The 24,466-nt window shown below is 39.6% G+C and overlaps 3 protein-coding genes across 3 annotated transcripts; 2 read left to right on the forward strand and 1 right to left on the reverse strand.

Moving 5' to 3' along the window:
- The first annotated feature begins 4,411 nt into the window (after nt 1-4,411).
- Nucleotides 4,412-5,274, forward strand: LOC135704102 (protein LTO1 homolog). Its single transcript, XM_065225529.1, has 2 exons — nt 4,412-4,654; nt 4,728-5,274. The coding sequence occupies exons 1-2, from the start codon at nt 4,645-4,647 to the stop codon at nt 5,168-5,170; spliced, it is 453 nt and encodes a 150-aa protein (XP_065081601.1). The 5' UTR covers nt 4,412-4,644; the 3' UTR covers nt 5,171-5,274.
- Nucleotides 5,171-6,708, forward strand: LOC135703997 (probable methyltransferase-like protein 25). Its single transcript, XM_065225361.1, has 2 exons — nt 5,171-5,780; nt 5,833-6,708. Exons 1-2 carry the CDS (start codon nt 5,181-5,183, stop codon nt 6,679-6,681), a joined length of 1,449 nt encoding a protein of 482 aa, XP_065081433.1. The 5' UTR covers nt 5,171-5,180; the 3' UTR covers nt 6,682-6,708.
- Nucleotides 6,709-9,861: 3,153 nt separating this feature from the next.
- LOC135703412 (uncharacterized) lies at nt 9,862-10,368 on the reverse strand. Its single transcript, XM_065224618.1, has 2 exons — nt 10,327-10,368; nt 9,862-10,266 (listed from the first exon to the last, which is right to left on the reverse strand). Exons 1-2 carry the CDS (start codon nt 10,366-10,368, stop codon nt 9,862-9,864), a joined length of 447 nt encoding a protein of 148 aa, XP_065080690.1.
- Nucleotides 10,369-24,466: the final 14,098 nt, after the last annotated feature.

A 24,466-nucleotide genomic window follows, 5' to 3' on the forward strand; every position in this document is an offset into this window, starting at 1 on the left:
ATAGTCATCCATTATATATTAAAACCTTGTCCATTGATTTCAAAATATCAAATTTGCCAGATTTTTTAAGTGTTCGGCTACAAAGTAAAAAAAAAGTTGAATATTACATCGAAACATATCTACATAGGTTTTTGGATCGGTACACAAATTACGTAACGCAAAAAATTTAGATTTCAAGACCAACAATTGAAAAATCCTCAACTCTATTTTGTAAACAAACCTTGTAAGGCCTACAAACAAACGTGTAAACAAACCTCGATAACCGTAACCTACACACTTAGTTGTTTCTACCGGGCTTGGCTGTGCAAATCTCGGCAAAAAAAAGTCCCGCAGATCTCAGCAAACATTTCATTTGATTGCTGAGATCCAGCTAAGCATTATCCGAGACTTAAGTAGCAATAAAATGGCACTTCCGCTGAGATCTCAGCGAAACCCTTTTTTGCCGAGACCTACACAGCCGAGCTCGGTAGAAAAAAACTAAGTATGTATTTACATTCGCAAATCTGAAACACAATCGGGTAGAGGAGAATTACCCCTCCCTGTTCATTTTGTTGGTTTGCTTTGGTGGACTTCGGTTCGAGACAAAATGGACTTACAAGGTTTATTTACAATATGGATTTGAGGCCTTTTTCAATTGTTGGTCTCTGATGCGCTCAGTGAATTACTTTGCCAAATTTCGGTGTTGATTAAATGAATTGCTGATATGTCGGCAAGTGTAATTGGTTACTCTCGGTATCAGCAAAATCCAGGTTAATCCGAGATATCAGCAAAATTATGATTTGCCATGTCAGATCAGTATTTTTCTGCCGAGCTTGAGAATCTGTTTTAAGTGAGTAAGTCATTCTCTTGGTTGTGTAAAATTACCATAGAAGTAACTCTAAGACCAGAAGGTCCCGAAGAAACGAGCTCAACTTTTTGGCTCAGCTCTGGTACTATCTTCTTTTTTTTATATATATATATTATAGTCACTTAAACACTCTTGGGTCCTTCATGACATGTCCGGGGGTGAGATTTGAACTCGTGACTTTGGCTTGAGAGGTATGGATGTTAACCACTACGCTAGGGTCGCTCCCGGTACTATCTTCAGTCTCAAGCTTATCGGAGCACCCCTCGAAACATAGGAAAATCCACGAACCCCTCATTTTATCTGTCAAACTTTCATAGCGAATCAAAACAAACATTGTGTAGTACTGAAATTTATTGGCAAATCAAAGTTGGCACTCGTGGAGAATAGAAGAACTATGAAAGTGATGATGGTTTCAAAATTTTCCACGGGGAGGTATACGAATGCAATCTTAAAATGCTTTTATTTTGCAAATGGAGCATTTTATTTAAATCTGGTTAATGTTACGCTAGTAGAAAATTTAAGGACTATTTAATAGACACATAATATAGAAAAAATAATTTCTTTTCAGATTTTTAGGTGTAGACATAGATTTCAGCTTTTCTACAACTGTAGCAGCAACCAGAATTAAATAAAATGCTCCATTTGAAAAATAAAAGCATTTTAAAATTGCATTTGTATACTTCCCCGTGGAAAATTTTGAAACCATCATCACTTTCATAGTTCTTCTATTCTCCACGAGTGCCAACTTTGATTTGCCAATACTAGAATGGGATACGTCAATCGATTTGCTTGGGACCAATAGGCGAATCCAATAGAGACTAAGCGATTGATTCAGCCTCTGGCGGTGAATAGAGGAACCCTCAAAATATTGATGAGGGTGGAAATTTTTACCGTGAAGCATTGGCAAATCAAAGTTGGCACTCGTGGAGAATAGATGAACTATGAAAGTGATGATGGTTTCAAAATTTTACACGGTGAGGTATACGAGTTCAATCTTAAAATGCCTTTATTTTGCAAATGGAGCATTTTATTTAAATCTGGTTGGTGCTACGTTAGTAGAAAACTTAAGGACTACTCAATAGATATATAATATAGAAAAAATAATTTCTTTTCAGATTTTTAGGTGTATGCATAGATTTCAGCTTTTCTACAACTGTAGTAACAACCAGATTTAAATTCAATGCTCAGTTTTCAAAATAAAAGCATTTTAAGATTGCACTCGTATACCTGTCCGTGGAAAATTTTGAAACCATCATCACTTTCATAGTTCGTCTATTCTCCACGAGTGGCAACTTTGATTTGCCAATAGGAAGGGGAACATATTTTCACCTTTCCTGATTAATTTATCCACCGCAGGTGCTTGAAATCATCATCCACGTGGAATATTTTGTTTTCTGTTTCTGGTTTGCAGTGATCCGGCTGGTGCTTCCATATATTTTTGAAGCGAAAAATTAAGATTTATAAAATTATCGCAGCGGTTATGACCTTCCGGATTTTTAATGTGTGGTTTTTTTCAGCTATAAACCAGTTCAGATCTGTAGATAATCGAAAAATAAAACCACTCCTGCTAGAAATTTGCAAGTTGTGCATTAAAATGTACATTATTTTGAGTTTTGAACATCGTCATTATGGTGTAAACAAATGGGTTGGATGACATTTTCTCTCAAAATCGGCTAGCGCACTCTACATTGATGGTGCACGAAAAGAGCCTATAGGCTAGTCAAGTAGTGAGACAATTTAAACTCGTTTGTCGGCACAAAAGCATTTGTCAACAAACTTTCTAAGACCCTTCCAAACGTGGTATTGGTTTGCGTGGGCGTACTTTGGTTCGCGTGTAAAGGGCCTTAGAAAGTTTATTTATAAATGATTTTGTGCCGTTATCATATGTTATGCCTGATATACTAGCAGCACCTACCTCCCCTTCATAGGGCCGCGACTGTAAATAAATCCCGCCTGAGCTATCACAATAACTGTATAACAGTCTTGACCAATGTATAACAGAGAGGTGAAGTTAGCGATTGCTTTACCTCGATAACCAACTCATTGAGTCTTGACAGCGTTGTGTTTTGATTTTTTGCCAACGAGGATTGAGGGTTCCAAACAGCGCTGCCATTTATACAGATTTATCTGTATTATACAGATTTTTTAATCTTAATACAGACCCGATACAGAATACAGATTTCTCTAATAAACAAATACCATAAACGAACTGTATCCCGGATGGGTAAACTATCCCACAAATGGTTTGGAGGATACCCCAAACACGGCGTTAAGCTCTCTTTTATGGTTATTTTTATTAGGGTTATCACAGATTTTTAAATTACAACACAGATTTATACAGATTTTTATAAGATGCTTGAGAAAAAAAATCTTTATCAAAATAAGTTATCAAGCAGTTCTCACTAATATCAATATATGTTACAATTTTGATATTCTTCGCATATCTTTTAGCTCTCATTTTTGTTCTGTTAGCCATCAACTCCATCAAAATGAAATCAATTTGAGTTATCAGGAATAATGAAAACAACATAATTCTTGTTTTCATTTTGTTCTCACCCTCTGCTCGGGAACCTATCAAATTTCCATCGACAATTAATCATGTTATTCTCGATGAACATTTCAAATGGTCCTATCTGCTTTGATCGATTCTCTTCATCGACTTTCTCTTTCGTCAATAACTCAGCTGCAAAACCTTTCCCTGTTGTACTTGACGTTTTGGACGCTAGATAAGAACCTCCTTTATCAAACTATGTGGTAGAATTAACGCGAAATCTGTTTGCATAGCAGTGGTTATGAAAAGAGAAAGTTGATTAAGAGAATCGATCAAGGCAGATAGGACCATTTGAAATGTTCATCGAGTTATGGTGTTTTTGACAGCATTCACAACCAGAGGACCAACCGCTTTCGGATGCATATGGAGCTGGTAGTAAACGATTTGAGATTGTATGGGGATTTACAGTATTAATTGAATATTTCCAATATAAGCATGTATGTTAAATACAAGAAAAGTGCCCGAGCACATTAAAATGGTACAAATACAAGTACTCGTAAACATTTTACTTGCATTGAAAATGTATTTCGTAAGAAATTGCGGATTTTCTGATATTCTCCATACTGCAAAAATGATTTTACCAGCACTGGCGGGGCGACATCTCTCGACTTTTCGGTGTAACTACCACACAAATGATGTAACTAATTGTATTCATCTATATTAAAAATATCAAATAGTAATGAACTCGTGCACTTTTTTGCATTTAAAACTGCTTATCAGGAAGATAATGAATAGAAACTAAAATCTCCATACATTTTCAAACGGCTTCATATCACTCTTATAAATAAGTACGGACGATATCACAAATGGCGCAATTATATCCCGTATGGTTAGTACGATAGCCCGAATAGGTGGTTAAGCACTTTTTATGGTTATTTTGTATGCACTGTATTTGTAAAACAACAAAACATGATTAATTAAGAAAAAAATCGTCAATACAGAAAATACAGATTTTTTAATAGAGTGGATACAGATTTTTTATAAAACCACCTGGCAGCTCTGGTTCCAAATTTCGCAAGATTACATTAATTTTATGTGATTTTTTGTCCACGAATCGTGCATCAAATTCGTTGAATAGTATAGGTAGTTTAATCGAGAATCCTTCATTAGTAGATACATTTTTCAAAGTATCAATAAATGTTAAAAATTAGTTCCTATTTTCCAAGTTGATGCTCCACGAACATCCATCTGCTTGTGAGTTATCAGAGCTATCGAACGTGCGTGATTTTTATTATCTGCATTTATTATGACTAATGGTAAGAATAATCCTTCATAACGCTCTTGATTAACTTACTGTTGATTGAAATCAAACAATGCCCATAATTTAAGAATGCACTGCTAAACCTGTCGCTGAAGGCACTGTCGAAGTAGATATCAACGACGTGTTCGACGATTTGCTGCTAGTGGAAGAACGCCTTTCGGAGGAGAGCTACCAGCGCGGGTTGCAGGTCGGTGCCGAGCAGGGCAACGTTGATGCCTATCACTTTGGGTACCATCGGGGTGCCGAAATAGGAGCCGAGTTGGGATTTTATTACGGGGTGCTGTGCGCTCAGGAAAATAGTACTGGGAAAGGGACGGAGGAGACAACACCGACAAAGGGTTACATCCTACTGACGGAGCTAAAGAAGGAGATTGAGGAGTTTCCGACGTTTAACGATTTGGAAGTGGATTTACTGGAGAGGTTGGTGAAGCTGAGAAATAAGTACAAGAAGCTTTGTGTCCTGTTGAAGATTTCGGCCAAGTATCCGAAACCGAATGAGCTATCGTTTTAAAGCGATCAGGATGGATGTGGTGTGTAGTCATCTGGAGAGGCTTGTGGATGTGTTGAAGCCGCAGATGGAGTTTTTAAATTGCCACATGGTGGATTATTTAGTCAAGGATCATTGGAGGACGTACATTCCCAATGATGTGAGGAAGGAGATGAAGAATATGTCGGATTTGTTGGAAGCTAAGGAAGTGTTTTGGAACCAGTTCGATTTGAAGTATACCGGAGCGGAGCGGTTTCCTGCGTTGACTAGGCACATCGAAAAGACGAAGAATTACAGATTGGATGCGCTTCCTGGGGCAGCAATGACTGTTGATCAGCTGAGAGCGGATTTCGAGGACTGTCTGAAGGAAACACGCCTGAAAATGCCAGAATTAATGAGTGTTAAGAAACGTCACGAGGTGGAAATAGCTTCGGCGGTCGTAGCTTCGCTGTGTACGGTGGTTGCCGGTAAGAACTCAGGTGATGATTTGAATCGAGTGGCCGTCATCGATGCAGGCGATGGCAAAGGATATCTTTCCTCCAGAGTGGCATTGGAGCATGGAGTCAAAGTACTTGGGATCGATTCCAACGAAGGGCATACGGCCAGTGCGGAGAAGCGACGAGATAAGTTGAAGGTAATGCTCGGAATATTGTTTTTTTTTTAATTACTGATGTTGTTCTTTTCAGAAAAAAGTTCGCAAAGCAGTGAAGAAGTCGGATCTGGCCGATGACCAATATTTCAAGGATTTGGTGGAAAATGATGCAAGTACGGTGTCAAACTATAAAACCACCACCAAACTGATCGACTTTGAAACGAATCTGATTGAGTTGGTAAGGGAACAGTTCCCGGATTCGAATGCAACCCACTTCTGTTTGGCCGGACTGCATACCTGTGGCAATTTGGCCCCCAACTGTTTGAGATTGTTCCACCAGAATCCGCACATCAAGGCCCTCTGTAACGTGGGCTGTTGTTATCATCTGCTAGTAGAGGAATTTGTCGTTGACAAGTACTACAATCGAGACAAGGTAAAGGACAATCCTGGGGTGGGATTTCCCATGAGTGAATTCCTACGAAGTAAAGGGTTCTATTTGGGAAGAAATGCTCGAAACTTGGCTGCGGAATCGATCGAACGGTCATGCTTCAATAGGGAGAATCCAAGCGAGAAGCTGGGCTATCGAGCGATGTTGGAAATCGTTCTGCTACAGCTGGATGCTGATGTGAGCAAGCAAGTAGGTAAGCTGAAATGTACGGATTTTGTAGATTATACGAGGAAAGCTTTGAAGAAATTGAGCGTGGACGACTCAGAAGTTTCCGAAGAGCTTTTGAGAAATTTGGAGTGTAAGTTTCAAGTAGAGCTAGAACAGCTGAAAGTATTCTATCTCTACCGAATGCTGTACGCCCCCATCCTGGAGGGTGTAATTCTGCTGGATCGCCTTCTCTTCCTGAAGGAAAGTGGCTATGAGAACAGCTATTTAGCGAAATTGTTCGATCCAGTGGTGTCTCCACGTTGTTACTCTATTTTAGCGTTCAAATAAAAATGTTTTCAGGTGAAACAACATAATCACTGATCCGAACCCTACCGTCACCGTTGTGGCTCAAAGACCTCTGTAGAATACCTAGACGTTCGCTAAATAAAAGTCCGCTAACTGAGCAAAATTTCAGTTGAAGGATATTTTTGTACATTTCAAGTGATAAGTAAACATGCTTCAGTTAGCGATCGTCAAGTGCATTTCATCAAAATTAGATAAAATTTATTATTGAATGTAATCAACTGCTTCTTGATTACCTTTACAGACGTTAGGTGGTATGTCAAAAAGCATATTACGACAGTGAGCATGCATAAGGGCGTATACGCGATGATCAATTCTCTTCATCGATTTTCTCTTTGTATTGCTACAGCTAAGAGAAACAATTTTCTAGAATTTGTTCAATGCAGAATTGTAACAGGTTGTACAGGTTGTACGGGTTTGAACTATTCTCAGGAAAGAATGATTGACGATTTGGTTTCAGATGTCTTATTAAGGTGCTTATATATAATTCAAAAGCCTTGAATCCAAAAGATTATCAAGATACGTAAGTGGCTCCAGAGATTAATACATCAGACTACAACCCTACAACTCCTGGAACTGCCGGGCTGAATTTGAAGAGAATTTGAAACATTCAAAACTCATTAACTTCCTGTTCGTGAATCACGAAAAAAGACATCGACACACCAGAGTTGATAATAGAAGAGTTACGCAGAATGAAGCTTACAACACTGATGTCGATCAATGGGCATTTTTATTTTTATTTTGGCAACTTTTGTTTTTGTTTACACCTCGAATGACTTCACCTGAGTTGTGTAAGTTTCTTCTAGTTTCAATAACAATACTTCCCACGCAACAGAGTCAAAATCACATGTCTGATCGAAGTGTCTCACACTCATTTTTTATTGCTGGAAACCAGCAAGATTTTGCCGAGCTGTATAACCAGCAATCCTTGCAGCAAAGTGAATTTTGCTGGCTTTCCAGCAAATATTTTTTGACAGAAGGTTGCTGGAAAATCAGCAATTAACCACTTCATTGGAGCAGTTAAAATGACGTTTACTACCACTCGAACTTTGAAATAACACATTATTTTGAGATTTTTTCTTCTAGAACCTCGAGAAAAGTAGCCAACATTTGTGCGTTTCATAAAAAAAATAGAAATTAGTTGGTCCAGTTTTGTGGAATCGCTGGTAGAAAGTCACGCCAAAACTGCTTGACAAAGTGGTCAATTTCTTTCAGAGCTTAAAATTATTGACTGCCTAGGCTGAGTGCGAAAGCACTGCACTATTCAATCCATTGCTCTGTGCAGACCGTTTGTACCAAACGGTAAAGGACGAGGCAATGAAAGATCCAACAAAAACATTCAGTCACTCACGAGCAGGCGACGCACACCGCTTGCCTTTACTCACACAGCATGTAATTGAGTCATTTTTCCAAAGAAAATGCACGCTCAGTCATTCAAAACAAATATTGGTTACCATCACAGAAGAATAAACGTGTTGACTGAGTTACTGACTGAGTGCTCGGCTGTCAGTGACTCGTTTACCTCTGAATCATTCAGACTCTCACGAGGCAGTGAATGATGAGGCAGATGGCAGTTCATATTCATATCAAAATGACTCAATGAACCTGACTGTTTTGCGCACTGATCTCTTTGTTGAAAAAATGAGGTTGATATTGCTGGAATTTCAGCAATTACGGAATTACGAGAAGTTTTTCTCGTTTTAATAAGAAAAACAGGGAATCAATGCATCAAGTAGTTTGAGAAATCACTTAAACCCCTCTTTTATTGAGTCGTTATTGAAATAACTCTACACAAAACTATTGATTATCTTTAAGTTCTTCTCCATTCGCACGTAAGCATCTTCTCCATGTTTCTACCGAATTTATCTAGAATAAAAGCGAAGACTACACATCAAGAAGACTGGCAACTCTGCCATTTTCTCAAACGACCGGTATGAAACAGGCACAATCGCGTCATCTGCCGCTCAAAGGTAAATGCTCCGAACGGATTGGATAGCAAAGGTTCCATCCTCAGAAGAAAGGCTTGTGTATTTGCTCGTTTTTCTAGGCGTTGCTTCCACCTGCGTTCGTGCGCAGCGCTACTGTATCTGTCTCTCGAATTCAGGCAAAGTTGCCAGTCTTCTTGATATGTTGTCTTTGATAAAAGGCAATCTGTTACTAGATAAAATTTCCTTCAAAATATTCCCCTGTCTTACCGTTATTATTATGCAAAATAGGTATAATAGCCAAACAATTATAATCCAGTTAAAATTTTACAACCCAACGCTTTTTGTAAGCGGTCTTCCAACTAATTAACTAGAACCACAAATCTTTTTGACAGTTCATGATTTGCTGGTTTTCGGCAAAAACAACGGATTACTGGATTTTCAGTAATTTAAAAGTTGTTAGCTGTTATTTCAGCTAAAATCGTTTTGCTGGATCATTTTCAGAAAACCATTTTGCTGGAAGATGAAAACAGAATTTGGTGTGAGATTGCGGAACAGAGACCGACGTTAAATAAAGGAATGAAGAAAAAGAAGAAGAGGATTAACCAGATCCAGCTGGTTTGGAACAGTAAATATCAGAAGAAATGTCATGGAAACCAAGCTTTATGTTATATGTTCTAATATGGGATTGGTGAGAGCGAAATCGAAAGCAAAATTTGAGAACGACGAAATTAAATTCACTCGAGTTTATATGAAGAAAAAAATCGCAATAATGTAGTAATAGTCAAGTCAGACCCGAATAACAACAGTTAAAAGGTCTTTAATAATAAAGATAAAATAAAAAGTGCTATAAGCTATAAGTTTGAAATGCCTTGTATTAGTAATACAAATGGTATTTTTAAGCAATTAATACAGTTTTCTATTTGTTGCAGAGTCGTATTTCATGTCGTGGATTTCTTTTGAGATATCGCGGATTTCGCGAATCAAATTTAGGAAATCTTGTAACAGCCCTGAAATGTGTTTATCCTTAAAAACCTACAACAATTAAAATGAAGCAGAAATTGACTGCACAATTTAATTTTTCGGAACCAAAGAATTTGAAATGTTTCATGGAATTTTGTTTTATTTACCTTACTTCACGAGCCCAAATTTATTGACATTTCTCAATTGTGAAAAACCATGGGAGTAAGTGGGTTAAATTTTAAATGTCTTATTTGTTGATTCTACCACGAAAAACATCTTATTCTTGGTTGGCCAGAGCTCTAGCTCTAATTGCTCTGATAGATTTGCTATGACAGCGGAAGTTCACGGATGCTTTCTTACAAACGTCTGATGCATATTCTTCCTTTGGTATAGCTTCGATGCAAGCAGCCGTAGCCTGTCGATGCTCATCGTAGCTCTCAGGCTTGTTTTCCAACTCGCTGGCTACCTGATCCCAGTTGGTACCGGTTTCGTCATCGTAGAATCCAGACAGGATACCGACGCACCGAATCATGCAGTTCATCTCCTGATTGTCGTTCAAGAAGTTCTTTTTAGTTACTTCCTGTCTCGTATCGGGGGAGATTTGAAGGATTTTCGAACATTTCTGGCGGAAGTTGAGGTGCTCTTCGTCGGTGTAGGCAGCACCCTGGGACTGGTGGAGCAGCTGGGATAGGGTTTGTCATTAATCTCCATGGAGAAGAGCAGCAAATGAAAATATACTTACAACTCCAAATACTAGGAAAACAACAGCTACGAAGGACTGCATGGTGCACTCGTGGAGATTCAAAAAAGAACTGATTGTCGATCGCAGAACGGATGGCTGCTTTTATTGAGATTGGAAATCAATAAGTGCAGCCTCTACTCAGAAACTGATAATGGGAATTGAACTATTAGGTTATCATCCATGCCTATCACGCAAAAGGTCACGAGTTCTCATCCCCGGACAAGTCACGAATGGCGTATCTAGTTCGTTTATTTGGAAGGCTCAACCGCGTTAGCTTTAAGTAGCCGATAATTCATTAATGAATGACCTAACACGTGGTAAAGTGACTATAATACAAAATAAAACTTATATCTTAACAATTGAATTTACGCGAAATTTGTTTTCCATTGATAGCCCGAAATGAGCAGCGATGATTTCTCACTTCGTTTCTGTGACTAATAGCAACATCAAACCCTATTCCATCGGTTGCTACTAGAAAACCGTTGGTTCAACGGAGTGAAAAGTTATTAGGAAAGAGGCAATTGCATTCCACACCACCATCGATAACGATCGACGGTGAATCAATGTTTATTCTGATTTTCTGTGGTACTGGCTATTCAAAATAAAGGATTACCAAGTATAAACATTCTCAGAACAGATGCACCTCCCATATCGCATATTCATGATCTGCTTATAACTGCACTATCTGATCCGAACTACTGACAGTAATTCCGTTTATTCAAGGGCTATCACTGATAACCTATGTTGATAAATGTTTCTGAGCACGTAGCCAGTCTTACGCGTTCTCTGCTAGGTTTATTTTTTGCTATGATGGTTAATCGGAATTACCTGTTTATTCCATTCATTTCCCTGGTACAACCGGTTGGTGATGTGATTAATTCCAAGACGACGTGCCGGCATTCTAATCATAGCGGTTGATTACTAGAGGATATTACGTGTTCTCGGTCGAGCTATCGGTAATCCAAGCAGTATCCCAAAGGGAATGACACATCCTGATCCTCATCTTGTTGTCCACTATATAAATTTGACTCGCCCTAATGAGGATGGATGAGGGTTAGAAATACTAAAAAAATACCCTCTGAGTATTTCTAATGATGATGTGTTGTTACCCCTGCCTTGAGCCGACGCCGGTGGTGCAATGGTAAGCGTGACTGCTTTCTCACCCCAATGGGTCTGGGTTCAATCCCAGCCGAGGTCGGTGGGATTTTTCTGAGGCCTAAAATCTCTGGTCACGTCTCTCTTCGGAAGGGAAGTAAAACCGTTGGTCCCGGCCCATGTGTGTTGATTAATGGGTGCCATATCCTACGCAGGTGTGGAAGCTGCCTTCCTGCACATTCGATTGCCGTCAATGGATGGCAATCGATGTCCGTCGGTGATTGGCACTAGATTGCGGAACAGAGACCGACGTTAAATAAAGGAAAGAAGAAGAAGACCTCTGCCTGGAATGAAAGTTTAAATATCAACTTTTGAAGTTTTCTATTTGAACCATTTAACTTGTTTGTTTTCACCTTTTTTTCCATGCTAAAATCACAGGCAAACATACATAAAACTCGCAAGTTGTTCATCGAACAAGCATTTAACGATTTAACGGTCAATTTAAAAGTATCGTAGTTGGTAGTACCGCCACCTGTGGCTCGCATAGACTTCTCTGACGTTTGTGAAATGCGCAAGTATTAGTGCAGACCTTGGGGTAAATTATAAGTATTAGTGTTAGAAAACCTTTGAATTCACCCAAAGTTTTGCACTAATACATGTACAATTCATAAACGTCAGAGAAGTCTATAGTCAATTGCCTTGCGTTTGACGTTTACACACTACCGCCATCTGACTACCCACCACAGTGTATTCAACAGATGGCGGTAATGATTGAGCGACGATGTTTTACAGTGATAAATATTCAAGTTGTTATGTCTGTTTGTCTGTGCTAAAAGCATTCCGTATCCACATGTGTAAAATTTATCGAGGGGGTGTTTTATCAGCTAGAGATTGTAACATGAGAAGAGAACATAGGCATATACATACAATAGCATACGCTGCACTATAGTTGATAACGATTACGAATAAATCGCGAAGTTTACAATTCTATGCACAAATAATAACAGTTCCCCTCGTCAGTTTTGTTTTGAGAGAAGTTCTGCGAAAGGATGCTCCGGAGCTGACTGATTAAAATCATTAAAATAAATAATCCATCAAATCGAGGTAATAGTTCAGTTCGATTAATTGCCGAGGAAAGTCCTTCACTCTCCACCATGTCTGCTTGCAAACGGACTGTTTTTACCATTCTTACACTGATATCTTCGGTCGATATTTACAATGTGTAGTGAGTAACTTTCGTTTTGGTACTTATGATCCTAATCGTTAATTAAACATTTCGCAAATATTTCAGCACACTATTTCCCGCTCGAAGCCCTGGAAATGCTGATAAAATTGCTTACTCTAAATCCAAACCTAGGACTATTGAAGGCAGCTAGCGCTGACAAATTTTCGGGTAAAGGCCTAGTTCAATAGTCGGGATTTATATGTAAATAAACAAACAACCTTAAATAATAGTGATGTGAACGTAATAGTAATAAAGGTATTCAATACCAGTTTAATGCAAGGTTCAGATTGGCGAGTTAGAACATGTTATAAGCCTAGTTATAAGGCTATTTTGATCAAAGTCTTGTTGCGTTTTTCTGTAATAAAAATATTCATAACATGTTATAACTTAGCAATGTGAACAAGGCATCATATTCATCAGTGTTTTTTTCAATGCATTTTCGTATACTTTCACAATATGTAAAGGATTTACTGTTCAAAATCGACACACACAACATGCATTCTCATTCACTCGAGTTTTTAACCGATTATCATAAAATTTTCAGGGAGTAAAAAGAAACAATTAAAGTTTTTGGCATCATTTATTTAATTTATTTTGCCTTTATGTCTGAATACGCGAACCTTGGCCTTAACTCCAGCCATAAGGTTCTGCACGAGCTCAGAATCGACAGTTTTTGCATATTAACTCATGCTTTCTTTATTTCTTCTACATTCTTCACCACTTTAGGTCGTTTTAGAAGGTGCTCCCTCATAATGGCCCAGTGCTCCGTAACGTGCGTAGATCACCTTTTCGTGGTACGTTACGGGATGTAAGATCTACCAGCGATTCGTGGTACGTTACGGGATGTAAGATCTACCACCGATTCCATAGTCCTGACTACTTCAAACTAGGGGAACAGGATTTTTCAGTAATTAAATGAACACATCTTAGTCCTTGCTACTTTTTATGCCTTTATGATAGTGACAAGACTCGGCTTTGTTCACCGAGGATGATCTTGAAACAAGGAAAAAATGAGTTAGTTAGTCTTCATCTAAGTGATTCCTAATCTTCTATTCGTTGTTCCCTAGTTTGAAGTGATTAAGACTAGGGCTCTGATGCATTGTCATTATCGGTGTCATCCTTAATTTTGTTGCTAAGGAATCCAATTTTGACTGACAAAGGGGCGCGCCTTTGGAGGGTGTTTCAATACTTCGAAGGGTATAAATAGCGGGACCTTTCAATTAAGCTGGGTTTAGACAGCGCAAGTCAATTGATCAAGTCAGTTGAATTCAACTGACTTGAACGTGTAAACTATGCCATTCAACTGACTTGATCAACTCACTTGAATTGAAAAAAGCTGAACCAGGCTCAACATCATTTCTCAATAGTGATGGAGTAATACCATAGAGGTAACTCTAAGACTAGAAGGTCTCGAAATAACGTGCTCAACTTTTTAACTCATCTCTGGTACTCTCTTCGGTCCCAAGCTAATCGATCCAACCCTCGAAACATAGGAAAAACCGAGGGAGGCGACACATCCAAATCTCAATTCTAGATGGTAAAAAAATCTCACAATAGCGAATAAATCTTCGAAAAATCTTCTTTCATTTCTCGCATCTACTTGCATCACTCATCATCTTTTTGCAGGAAATCTTCAAAATCGTGATAAATCTTCTTTCTATATACTCATTGTACGCGCAGCTAGCCACAGCAAAACACAATATTTCCTGCATCGTAGATAGAGTCGCCCCCCTCGGGAAAAACCAATAACCCCTCATTTTATCTGTCAAACTTTCATAGTGAATCAAAACAAACATTGCGTAGTAAAGGCCCCAACCACGCGTTTGTGATCGTTCTCGTTGACCTGATGGCTTTTTTCCGGATCTTCGCTTCCGATAAACAGTCAGACGTTCTTCGAACCGTTTCGCACGCACTGTTCTTTCGTCGCCACTTTTGAAAACTTTTGCTCACCTGATAAAATCAACTCACAGAGTCTCAACAACATACATTAAACTATGTCTACGCAAAATTTCAATTAATTTTACCGAACTGATCAAAAGTTAGAGCAATTTTAATGTATGGGGATTTTAAACGGTACAGCCTTTATATCGGTGAAGAAAACTACTGATTTTATATTGATTAAGCAGCGCTTTAGTTCTTCTTTCAAATGCAATTAGTTCAGTTTGCCCAATTTTGCCCGACTTTGAGATTTTGTTCTTAGAAAAACTGCTATTTTTGGTCAAAACTTTTGCTTGCGTTTTAACTCCGTCACACCGGTTCTTTGTATTGCGTGCCCCTCGTGTATACTGCCTTTAATCACAAACGAAGTGACAGTTGACTAACTGGCGAAGAAATCCATTAAAATAATGTGGTTCACTGTAATTGGCGTCTTGCAGTGAAACTTTTCCAAGCTTTCGCCTCCTACATTTCGAAGTGAGAACTACTAGAAGGAGGATAGTTTCCAAATTTTCCAAGTAAAACAGACGATTTTTGGGGCAAATCGGTCCATAAAGAAAAACTAATAATTTCCTGTGGAAACTTTTGCTTGAATAGTGTAAGAAAACATGTTTGAAAACTAATTGTTATTATTTCGGTATGGATCGGAGAGGTTTTCATGGAAAATAATGCATAACAAGTTTGCACCCACAGCGAGAGGTTACCTCCTGCGCAGCTGCATTTTTCGGAAAATGGTGAATATGTGCGATTTCCACTAAGATGAAAGTGGAAATTAAGTTAATTTACTTAGGAAAGGTTGTATCATGCTGGTAGTAATGGAGAATTGGTTGTATAGGACGCTAATATTCAATAAATGTTCATTTTGGCCTTTTCTAAGCAAACATATTGATACTCAAAATTTTCGACGGAAAACGCAACGGAACTTGCTTTACTCAACACGCACCATACTATAAAATGGTGCTAGATGGTCTTCAAAGTGATAACAAGATGACAAATCATCTTTATTTTGAGTAATTGAGCAATTTACTTCTGTTTACATCATATTTACGATGCAGCATTGATGGAGCCGCGAAATGAAATGAATATATCTTATGAAAGTTCAACTGGAAAAGTCAAAGATGCACATCAGTCTAATCGTAAAAACGTTTTCTTCTTCAATTCGAATGTTATATTGGAAGGATTTTACGCAGGCTTGATTTTTTTTTTTTTTTTGTAATTACTTTATTTGTACAGGCTCAATCGAATAAACTTTACAGAGCCGAGTTATCCTTTGCGTTATACATTGTTACTGTCTTATATTTAAAGTTAAAGGAACTGGACCGAGTACTCGCGGTCGTCTCGAGGTTAGTGGAGATTTACAATTTTTTGGATGGGAAAAGGGAAGAAGGAGGTTTTAAATGTGGTTTACGATATAACTATTTAATTAATCCTAAAGCATGAAATTATTTCTATTCATCTTGAAAACAAACATTGAAAAAAAAAAAAAACCCCAGACGTACAAAACACAAACTAAACACAAGGTTAATCAAACTTACAATCTAAGGTTAATATCCTTAAAGTAAACATATATGAGTTTCATAAACTCCAGATCGCGTCTAGCCAAAATATCCCGAACTGGAACATTAGGTTGTCTACCTCGAGCCCGAAGGGAATCATAAAAATGTGATCTGACTCCACGATACTCCGCACAAGACCAAAGGATGTGATCAGCGTCCTGGTAACCTTGTCCACATTCACAGAGATTGCTGTCTCCCAACCCCACACGGAACAAGTGAGCGTTTAGACAATAGTGATTGGACATGAGACGAGACATCACACGTATGAAGTCTCGACTCAAGTCCAACCCTTTGAACCATGCAAACTTCGACACCTTAGGGATAATTGAATGTAGCCATCGTCCCAAGCTCCCTTCACTCCATTGATGTTGCCAGCTAACGAGCGACTGCTGACGATAAATAGAGAAAAATTCACTATAGGCGATCTGTCGATCATAAATGTCGCCTTCCATAGCGCCCACCTTCGCAAGTGAATCCGCCTTCTCATTGCCCAAAATTGAGCAATGCGAAGGGACCCACGCGAAGGTGATGATGAAAGAGCGCACGGATAAAGTACTAAGCAGTTCTCGTATTTTCAAGAGAAAATACGAGAAGTGCTTTACCGGCCTAATGGAACGGATAGCCTCGACAGAACTGAGACTATCCGTAAAAATAAAGTGGTGGGCTGGAAGAAGTGAAGCAATAGTTTCCAAAGTGTAGTGAATTGCTGCCAGTTCAGCCACACACACAGAACAAGGAGCTTCAAGTTTTCGAGAGGCGCTATGAAATTCATTAAATACACCAAAACCAGCGGACTCCTCTATTAGAGATCCATCTGTGAAAAACGTTCTTGCAGAATCAACATGGCCAAACTTTGCAGCGTATAATGACGGAGCAATCATAGGACGATGATGCTCTGGAATTCCGCGGATTTCCTGTGTCATAGATAAATCAAAATTCACTGAATTGCCGAAATCGGAGAAGACTACACGATTGGGAATATTTCTTGAAGGGCTGACATCCTGTGTTAAATATAGGTAGTATAAAGTCATAAAACATGTTTGAGGATTTAGCTCCAGAAGCTTCTCAAAATTTTCGATCACCAGTGGGTTCATTACTTCGCAACGGGTGAGGAGCCTCAGAGATAACTCTGAAAAACGGACGGATAGTGGCAACATGCCCGCCAGCACTTCGAGACTCATAGTATGAGTCGAGTGCATGCATCCTAACGCGATACGAATACAATGATACTGGATCCGTTCCAGCTTGACGATGTGCGTTTTAGCTGCCGACTGGAAACAAAAACTACCGTACTCTAAAACCGATAAAATCGTTGTCCTGTACAACGTCAGAAGATCTTGTGGATGGGCTCCCCACCACGTTCCGGTAATTGATCGAAGGAAATTGATCCTTAGTTGGCATTTTCGTCTCAGATACTCAATGTGGGATCTCCAGGTGCATTTGGAATCGAACCAGACCCCGAGATATTTAAAAGACATGGAATGAGTGATCGGTTTACCCAAAAGTTGAAGCTTCGGTTGTGCTGGGCTATGCTTCCTAGAAAAAACGACCAACTCAGTTTTCTCCGTGGAGAATTCGATACCTAGCTGAATAGCCCAAGTAGACAAATTGTCCAAGGTATCCTGTAAGGGTCCTTGCAGGTCAACCTCTTTTGGCCCTGTGATAGACACTACGCCATCATCTGCAAGTTGTCTCAACGTGCAATTGTCACTAAGACAATTGTCAATTTCTCTAACGTAGAAATTGTACAAAAGGGGGCTTAAACATGAGCCTTGGGGGAGACCCATGTAGCTAAATCGAAAAGCTGTAGAGTTTCCATGAGAAAAGCTCATATGTTTTTCTGACAGCAAATTGTACAAAAAATTATTCATTAATGGAGACAATCCACAAGCGTGGAGTTTCTCTGAAAGAACTTCAACGGATACTGAATCAAAAGCCCCCTTGATATCCAAGAACACAGAAGCCATTTGCTCTTTCTTAGCAAAAGCCAACTGAATTTCCGAGGAAAGCAACGCGAGACAGTCGTTCGTTCCCTTGCCCCTACGGAAACCAAATTGAGTATCTGAAAGAAGGTGGTTCGTCTCAACCCATTTCTCGAGGCGAAATAGGAACATTTTCTCCATCAATTTCCGAATACACGACAGCATCGCGATGGGCCGATACGAATTGTGATCCGACGCGGGTTTATCAGGCTTTTTAATGGCTATCACCCTCACTCGTCTCCAATCGTCGGGAACAATATTGAGCTCCAAGAACTGATTGTACAAGTTTAACATGCGCCTCTTAGCGACGTCTGGGAGGTTTTTCAGCAAGTTGAACTTGATTCTATCAGATCCCGGGGCAGAATTGCCACACGAAAGGAGAGCGAGTGAAAGTTCGACCATTGAAAAAGGCTGACTGATTTCGTCTACCGAATTCGCGGTTTCGCGAGGAGTCAACTGCGACGGCACGGAATCCGGACACACTTTTCGCGCGAATTTAAGAATCCATTGATCCGAGCATTCCTCGCTTTCGTTGTTAGTAGACCGGTTACGCATTCTTCGCGCCGTACTCCAAAGCGTATTCATAGACGTTTCGCGCGACAATCCGTCTACAAACTGCCGCCAGTAACCCCGTTTTTTGGCCTTGATGAGGCTCTTGAGTTCGCGTTCAAGAGATGTGTATGCGTCGAAATGCTCGCGTGTTCCGCGTTTCCGAAAAAGTTTAAACGCGTCGGACTTTTTACGGTAAACCTCCGTGCATTGTTGATCCCACCAGAGCGACGGTGTTTTCTTACGAATTGACGATCGCGGCACCGGTCGTGTTTGAGCTTGAAGTGCGCTGTCGACGATGAGATTAGAGAGGAAATTATATTCCTCCAACGGCGGAAGCTCTTCCACTGACGATACTGTATCGTCTATCGCGGATTGGAACTTAGTCCAATCGATGTTACGGGTTAGATCATACGCGACGTTAACGGATTCTGACGAGTTGAACCCACTGGCAATCGAAATTTTGATCGGCAAATGATCACTACCGTGCGGATCCTGGATTACATGCCAAGTGCAATCCAACGATAGTGAATTGGAGCAAAAGGTGAGGTCTAATCTGCTACCATTCGAGGATGGACCAGCCAAACGTGTTACTTCTCCATTGTTAAGGATTGTCATGTTGAAGTTGTCGCAGAGATCATAAATCAAAGTAGAACGGTTATCATCGTACAGTTCCCCCCAGCCTGTACCGTGGGAGTTAAAATCTCCCATGATCAACCATGGAGCGGGAAGTACCGCACATATGTCGAAAAGTTGTTTGCGATTAACAGAGACTCTAGGAGCAATATATACAGAAGCAATACAAAGGCTCTTACCTTTAATGGTAGCCTGACATGCGACAACTTCAATACCGGGGAATTCGGGAAGATTCACTCTATAGAAGGAATGGCACTTTTTGATCCCCAAAAGTACCCCTCCTCCACGTGAATCCTCACGATCCAATCGAATAATGTTAAAATCAAAAAAAGGGAGATCAATTTCTGAAGAGAGCCATGTTTCACAGAGGGCAAATGCATCGCAATTATTGTTATGGACTAAATACTTGAACGAATCTAATTTCGGAATAAGACTTCGACAATTCCACTGTAGAACAGTGATCAAATCCCCGACCTCGTTTGGAAAATTATCCATCGAAGGAGATGATAGCTGCAAGAAGGGGCCATTTTGAAGTCAATTGCTTCAAGAAGGATTTCACAGTCGGAAGCAATGTGAGGACAATGCTTTTCAGAGGATCAGAAATGTTGAGGTATTTGAGAATACCGTCCACAATGTCATCAAATGAGAACAGCCCAGATGAAGAAGGGGTTTCTGTTCTTAAAATTGGGGCACCAGGGGTTTTGGATGTCCCCGGAAGTGGTGGAAAATCCTGGGTATAGTCAGTTCTTCGGAATCCAGGAGGAGTAGAAGTCTCCTTTTTTCCACCACTCCTTGATTTAGGCAAGCTGATTTGGGGTTCTTTATTTGCAACAATCCGCGAACGGATGCGCTTTCGTTTCCGTGCAGAACCTTCCGGAAAACTGAAAGAAGTTCCCTCCTCAGCCAAGTCAGAGTCAGTCTCGTCATCTGACAAAAGAGAAAAGGGATTTTTGTCATTGGTCGATGGCGTGGCTGTCTTAAGCATTTCTGCAAAAGACCGCCTGGAACGTTCCTTAAGGGAGCGTTTCATTTTGTCCCCGAGCTGTTTGTACGCCGGGCACGACGAGAGAGCATGAGGAGGAGTTCCGTTGCAGTACACGCATTTTGGTGCAGTAGCTGCGCAAGCGCCATCCTCATGCTTCTCCCCGCATGTGGAGCAGCGTGCCTTGTTGCCGCAGTGGGAGGCCGTATGTCCCAACCGCTTACAATGCTGGCAGTTCATGACCCGAGGTACAAACAACCGCACAGGAAGACGAAGTTTTCCCAGCTCGATGTATTGAGGAAGGGCAGATCCAGAAAAGGTCACCCGAAACGAGTCTGTGGGGGTAAAACTCTTTTTACCCTCGCTGAGCGATACTGACTTCATTCTATGAACGGCCAGTATCTTTACCGGAGGAAGCAAGGGGTTCTTGAATCGGCCAACCGCTTGCTTCTCCAGTATCTCGGGGTTCAGACTCGCCTCAGTGACCACGCCTTCGATCTCCACATCAGAGGCTGGAATGTACACCCTATATTCCAGTGTGAAAAACTGGGAAACAGCAATTTCATTAGCCTGTTTCAAGTTAGCGACGGTCACACGAAGTTTGTTGTGCCTAACCTTCGTTATTTCGGTCACGGCAGAGAATCGCTTTGTCAGATCATCAGATATCTGAACAACATTCAAGGGTTTGTTTTTGGGCTGAAAATAGACAACCCATGGGCCAGTCGAGTCATTCGGGTAGGCCCGCAATCTGGAGCTTTTCTCAGCCTGCCCATTGTCAGACTGAGACGACGAACCAGGGATGACATCATCATTCTTCTGAGATGAATGGTCATCCATGTCGTCTTCTGACAAAACATCCATTTTGTTCAACTAGTGGGAGCGCAAAACGCTCTCCCACTGAACGCACAGACACAATACACAGAAAACACTACAAACACAGAAATACAAAACGAAAATTTATCTAATGGGGGAGTAAAAGAAACAAGAAAAAAACAAAAACTTATCTGATAATCCTATACTACTACCACCGAGCGTTATATGTGTAGGCGTTTACACAGATGGCTGGGAAGCGACGCGCAGCGTGGATGACCTTCGCTGTGGTGCACTTGATCGAGGCGCGGCACTCAGCGCACACAGGCGCACAATGAATGATGAACGATATAGATGTAGAAACGGGTGCTCACACTCGATGATGATGATACGTGAGCGGGTATGCGTAAGCGCGTATGCGTAAGCGCGTATGCGTAAGCGCGTATGCGTGACCACGCAACGATGATGCCCAAATTTGTTTGCGAATTTTCAATAGCACGGATTAATCTTTCCGAAAATGGCACTTTCTACTAAAAAAAACTCACTTTTCGATCAATTTACCGGGAACTATGCCAGGAGTCACTTAGTGAGAAAAAAACTGATAAATTATATCAAGCGAATACCGAAAAAACTTCCAAAACAACGGAGCGCGAAACAAGTCGACCGTACTTCTTGCTAGGACGCAGTGGGATGGATTGTGACGCAGGCTTGATGAAAATTATGATTTAACGCTAATTTTCACGAATTTTATATGCAGTCTGTCAACATTATCATCATCATGCAGTGGCGACAATCTTCCAATAGAATTTTCTTGGAAGCTTGTGCCATCATCCACCAGATGGGTTAGTTTTTTTTGTTTTGATTTGAACAAAGTTGATTTTGTATATAATGATTCTTTGACAGTGTGCAAAGAGTGTATCATTTTGTCATTTTTTTATGCATTTCAGTTTTGAGTAGAGTGAAAGAGATAGAACCAAAACATTCTAATACATTTGGTGAAAATGCTAGTACAATCCAGTAGTAGTGTTGCCATGTGGTACAATCTAGTAGTAGTGGTGTTGCCATGTGGTACACTGAAAAATTGAAATAGCAGGTTAGTCACCAAAGTTTTCGAGCCGCTCCGTCTGTCACTGCTGTCACTATTTACCCAGTTACCAAATACAATCAATTTTGGAAATTGTTAAAAAGTACTCAATGATTTGACGTACAAGCTCTTTACCCATTAGTGGGTAAATATGTTTTACCCATTTTATGGGTTAACCCACTTTACCGCAAAATGGGCACTTTTTCACTTCTAGGGGTACTTTTCAGTAACAGTGAGTCCCATCCTGAAATTGAATCGTCCAGAGTTAAAGTTATGATTTTGGAATTGTCATATTTTTCGTTGATGTAAAAAAACATGAAAGCTTCATTAACTGATTTTTACTTCAAAAAATATCAAATTTTCTAAGAGTTTTCAAATATTTACACACCGAAAAAAAGTTGTTGAATATAACATCCAAACTGCTGCAACCAGGTCAATCCATTGGTTGTGTAATATAACGTTGTACGATGTACATCGATTTTGCGAACAAAATTACATCCATTGATGTAATATTATATCTGCTTTTTGCTATTACATCATTATTTCATACATCAGCTTGAATTACATTGATCGATATTACACGCAGAAAAAACTATCGTCGTAACAAAAATATTTGAGGTAAATTTAAACGTAAACTCAGTTTGTTCTGGCCACAAACATAAATTAGGTTGATTTCAAACGTATTCCATGTTTGAAGTCATGTGAAATCAATGTTTAAAATAAAAATAATGTTACGTTTATTTCAAAAATATTCGTGTTGAAAATAAACGTATTTATTTTTGTTTGGTTTGACAGCTATGCGAACAATAATAAATATGTTTATTTTAAACATGCTTTTCATGTTTAAAATAAACATACATATTTTCGAATTATTTTAGTAGTTGAGTGCAGGGTAAAGCAAAATAAAACGGTTTGCAAAGAAATGAAAAAAAATATTTTCGGGCAGTGTGGGTGGGTGTCCGGGGGTTCCAGTTCAGTGGAACCGGTGCAAATTTGTGTTATTAGCGTCGTTTTGCCGTTTCTGCCTCGGTTTCTGCCACTGGTCCTCATACCGGTTTTTTTTCCATGTTCGGTATCGGAGGAGGATCCGGAATGGATTCGGAATGGATGGCCGTTTTCTGTTGAGGTTGAGCAACCCTAATAAAAAATAACCATAAACGAACGATAACCCAAATCATTGAACTATTCCATAAATGGTTTGGATGATACCCAGAACACGTCGTTAAGCAAATTAACCATACAATTTTTATTAGGGAAAGCTGGGGCAACTTTTTCCGAATGTAACAAGAAGGAAATAAAAAGGCATGACACGCTAAAAACCGGTTACCCAAATCCTATATTGTTGAAATAAACATGCATTTGAATTTTATTCAAACATACATATTTTAGTTTTAAATATGCTTTCAAATTACTTTGAATAATTCATATGTTTAGAGTATAAACATTTATATTTTTGTTTTAAATGAACAAAATTCGTATCCGTGTACATTTTTTTTTGCAGTGCATGAGAATTGCACTTCGTACCTTCGACGGCCATTTCCTCAATGTCTACCATGTCTGGGTTCCCGCATAAACGATAACCATATGGAGTGCCTAACAACCTATTCGGGTTATCATCCCAACAATATGAGGTACGGTGGCACGATTTGTGGTATCGTTCATTTATGGTGCTCGTTTATTAGGGTTTCCACCGGTTGATAATACCATAGAGGTAACTCTAAGACCAGAAGGTCCCGAATAAACGTGCTCAACTTTTTGGCTCAGCTCTGGTACTCTCTTCGGTCCCAAGCTAATCGATTCACCCCTCGAAACATAGGAAAAACCAATAACCCCTCATTTTATCTGTCAAACTTTCATAGCGAATCAAAACAAACGTAGTGTAGTACTGGAATTTATACTAGAATGGGGTACGTTAGTCGATTTGCTTGGGACCAATAGGCTAGTCAAGTAGTGAGCCAATCGTTACACAGAAATTCAAAACAACCCAAAATTAAGTTCTTTTCACTCATCTCCCATGTTCCGTACGATAAGCCAAATTTGGGTAAACCGGCTCAAAGTAGTTTGCACGGCAAAAAAAAATACCCATCGCTAAGTTATTTTCAATTTTTTCTACCCAAAATTAAGTTCAATTAACTCAAATTTGGGTATATCGCATATTACTCAATTTTGGCTTCTCGTACGGAACTAGACGGTTGAGTCGAATCTTTCGTTCTATTTTTGACAACAATAGCGAGAGGAAATGAAACGGGCAGAGGTCAAATAACTCAAATTTAACTTTAAAAACCC

The sequence above is a fragment of the Ochlerotatus camptorhynchus genome, unplaced genomic scaffold (assembly GCF_037179485.1).
Source record: "Ochlerotatus camptorhynchus isolate MF236.1 unplaced genomic scaffold, CSIRO-AGI_Acam_v1.1 ptg000021l, whole genome shotgun sequence".
NCBI classification, from domain to species: domain Eukaryota; kingdom Metazoa; phylum Arthropoda; class Insecta; order Diptera; family Culicidae; genus Ochlerotatus; species Ochlerotatus camptorhynchus.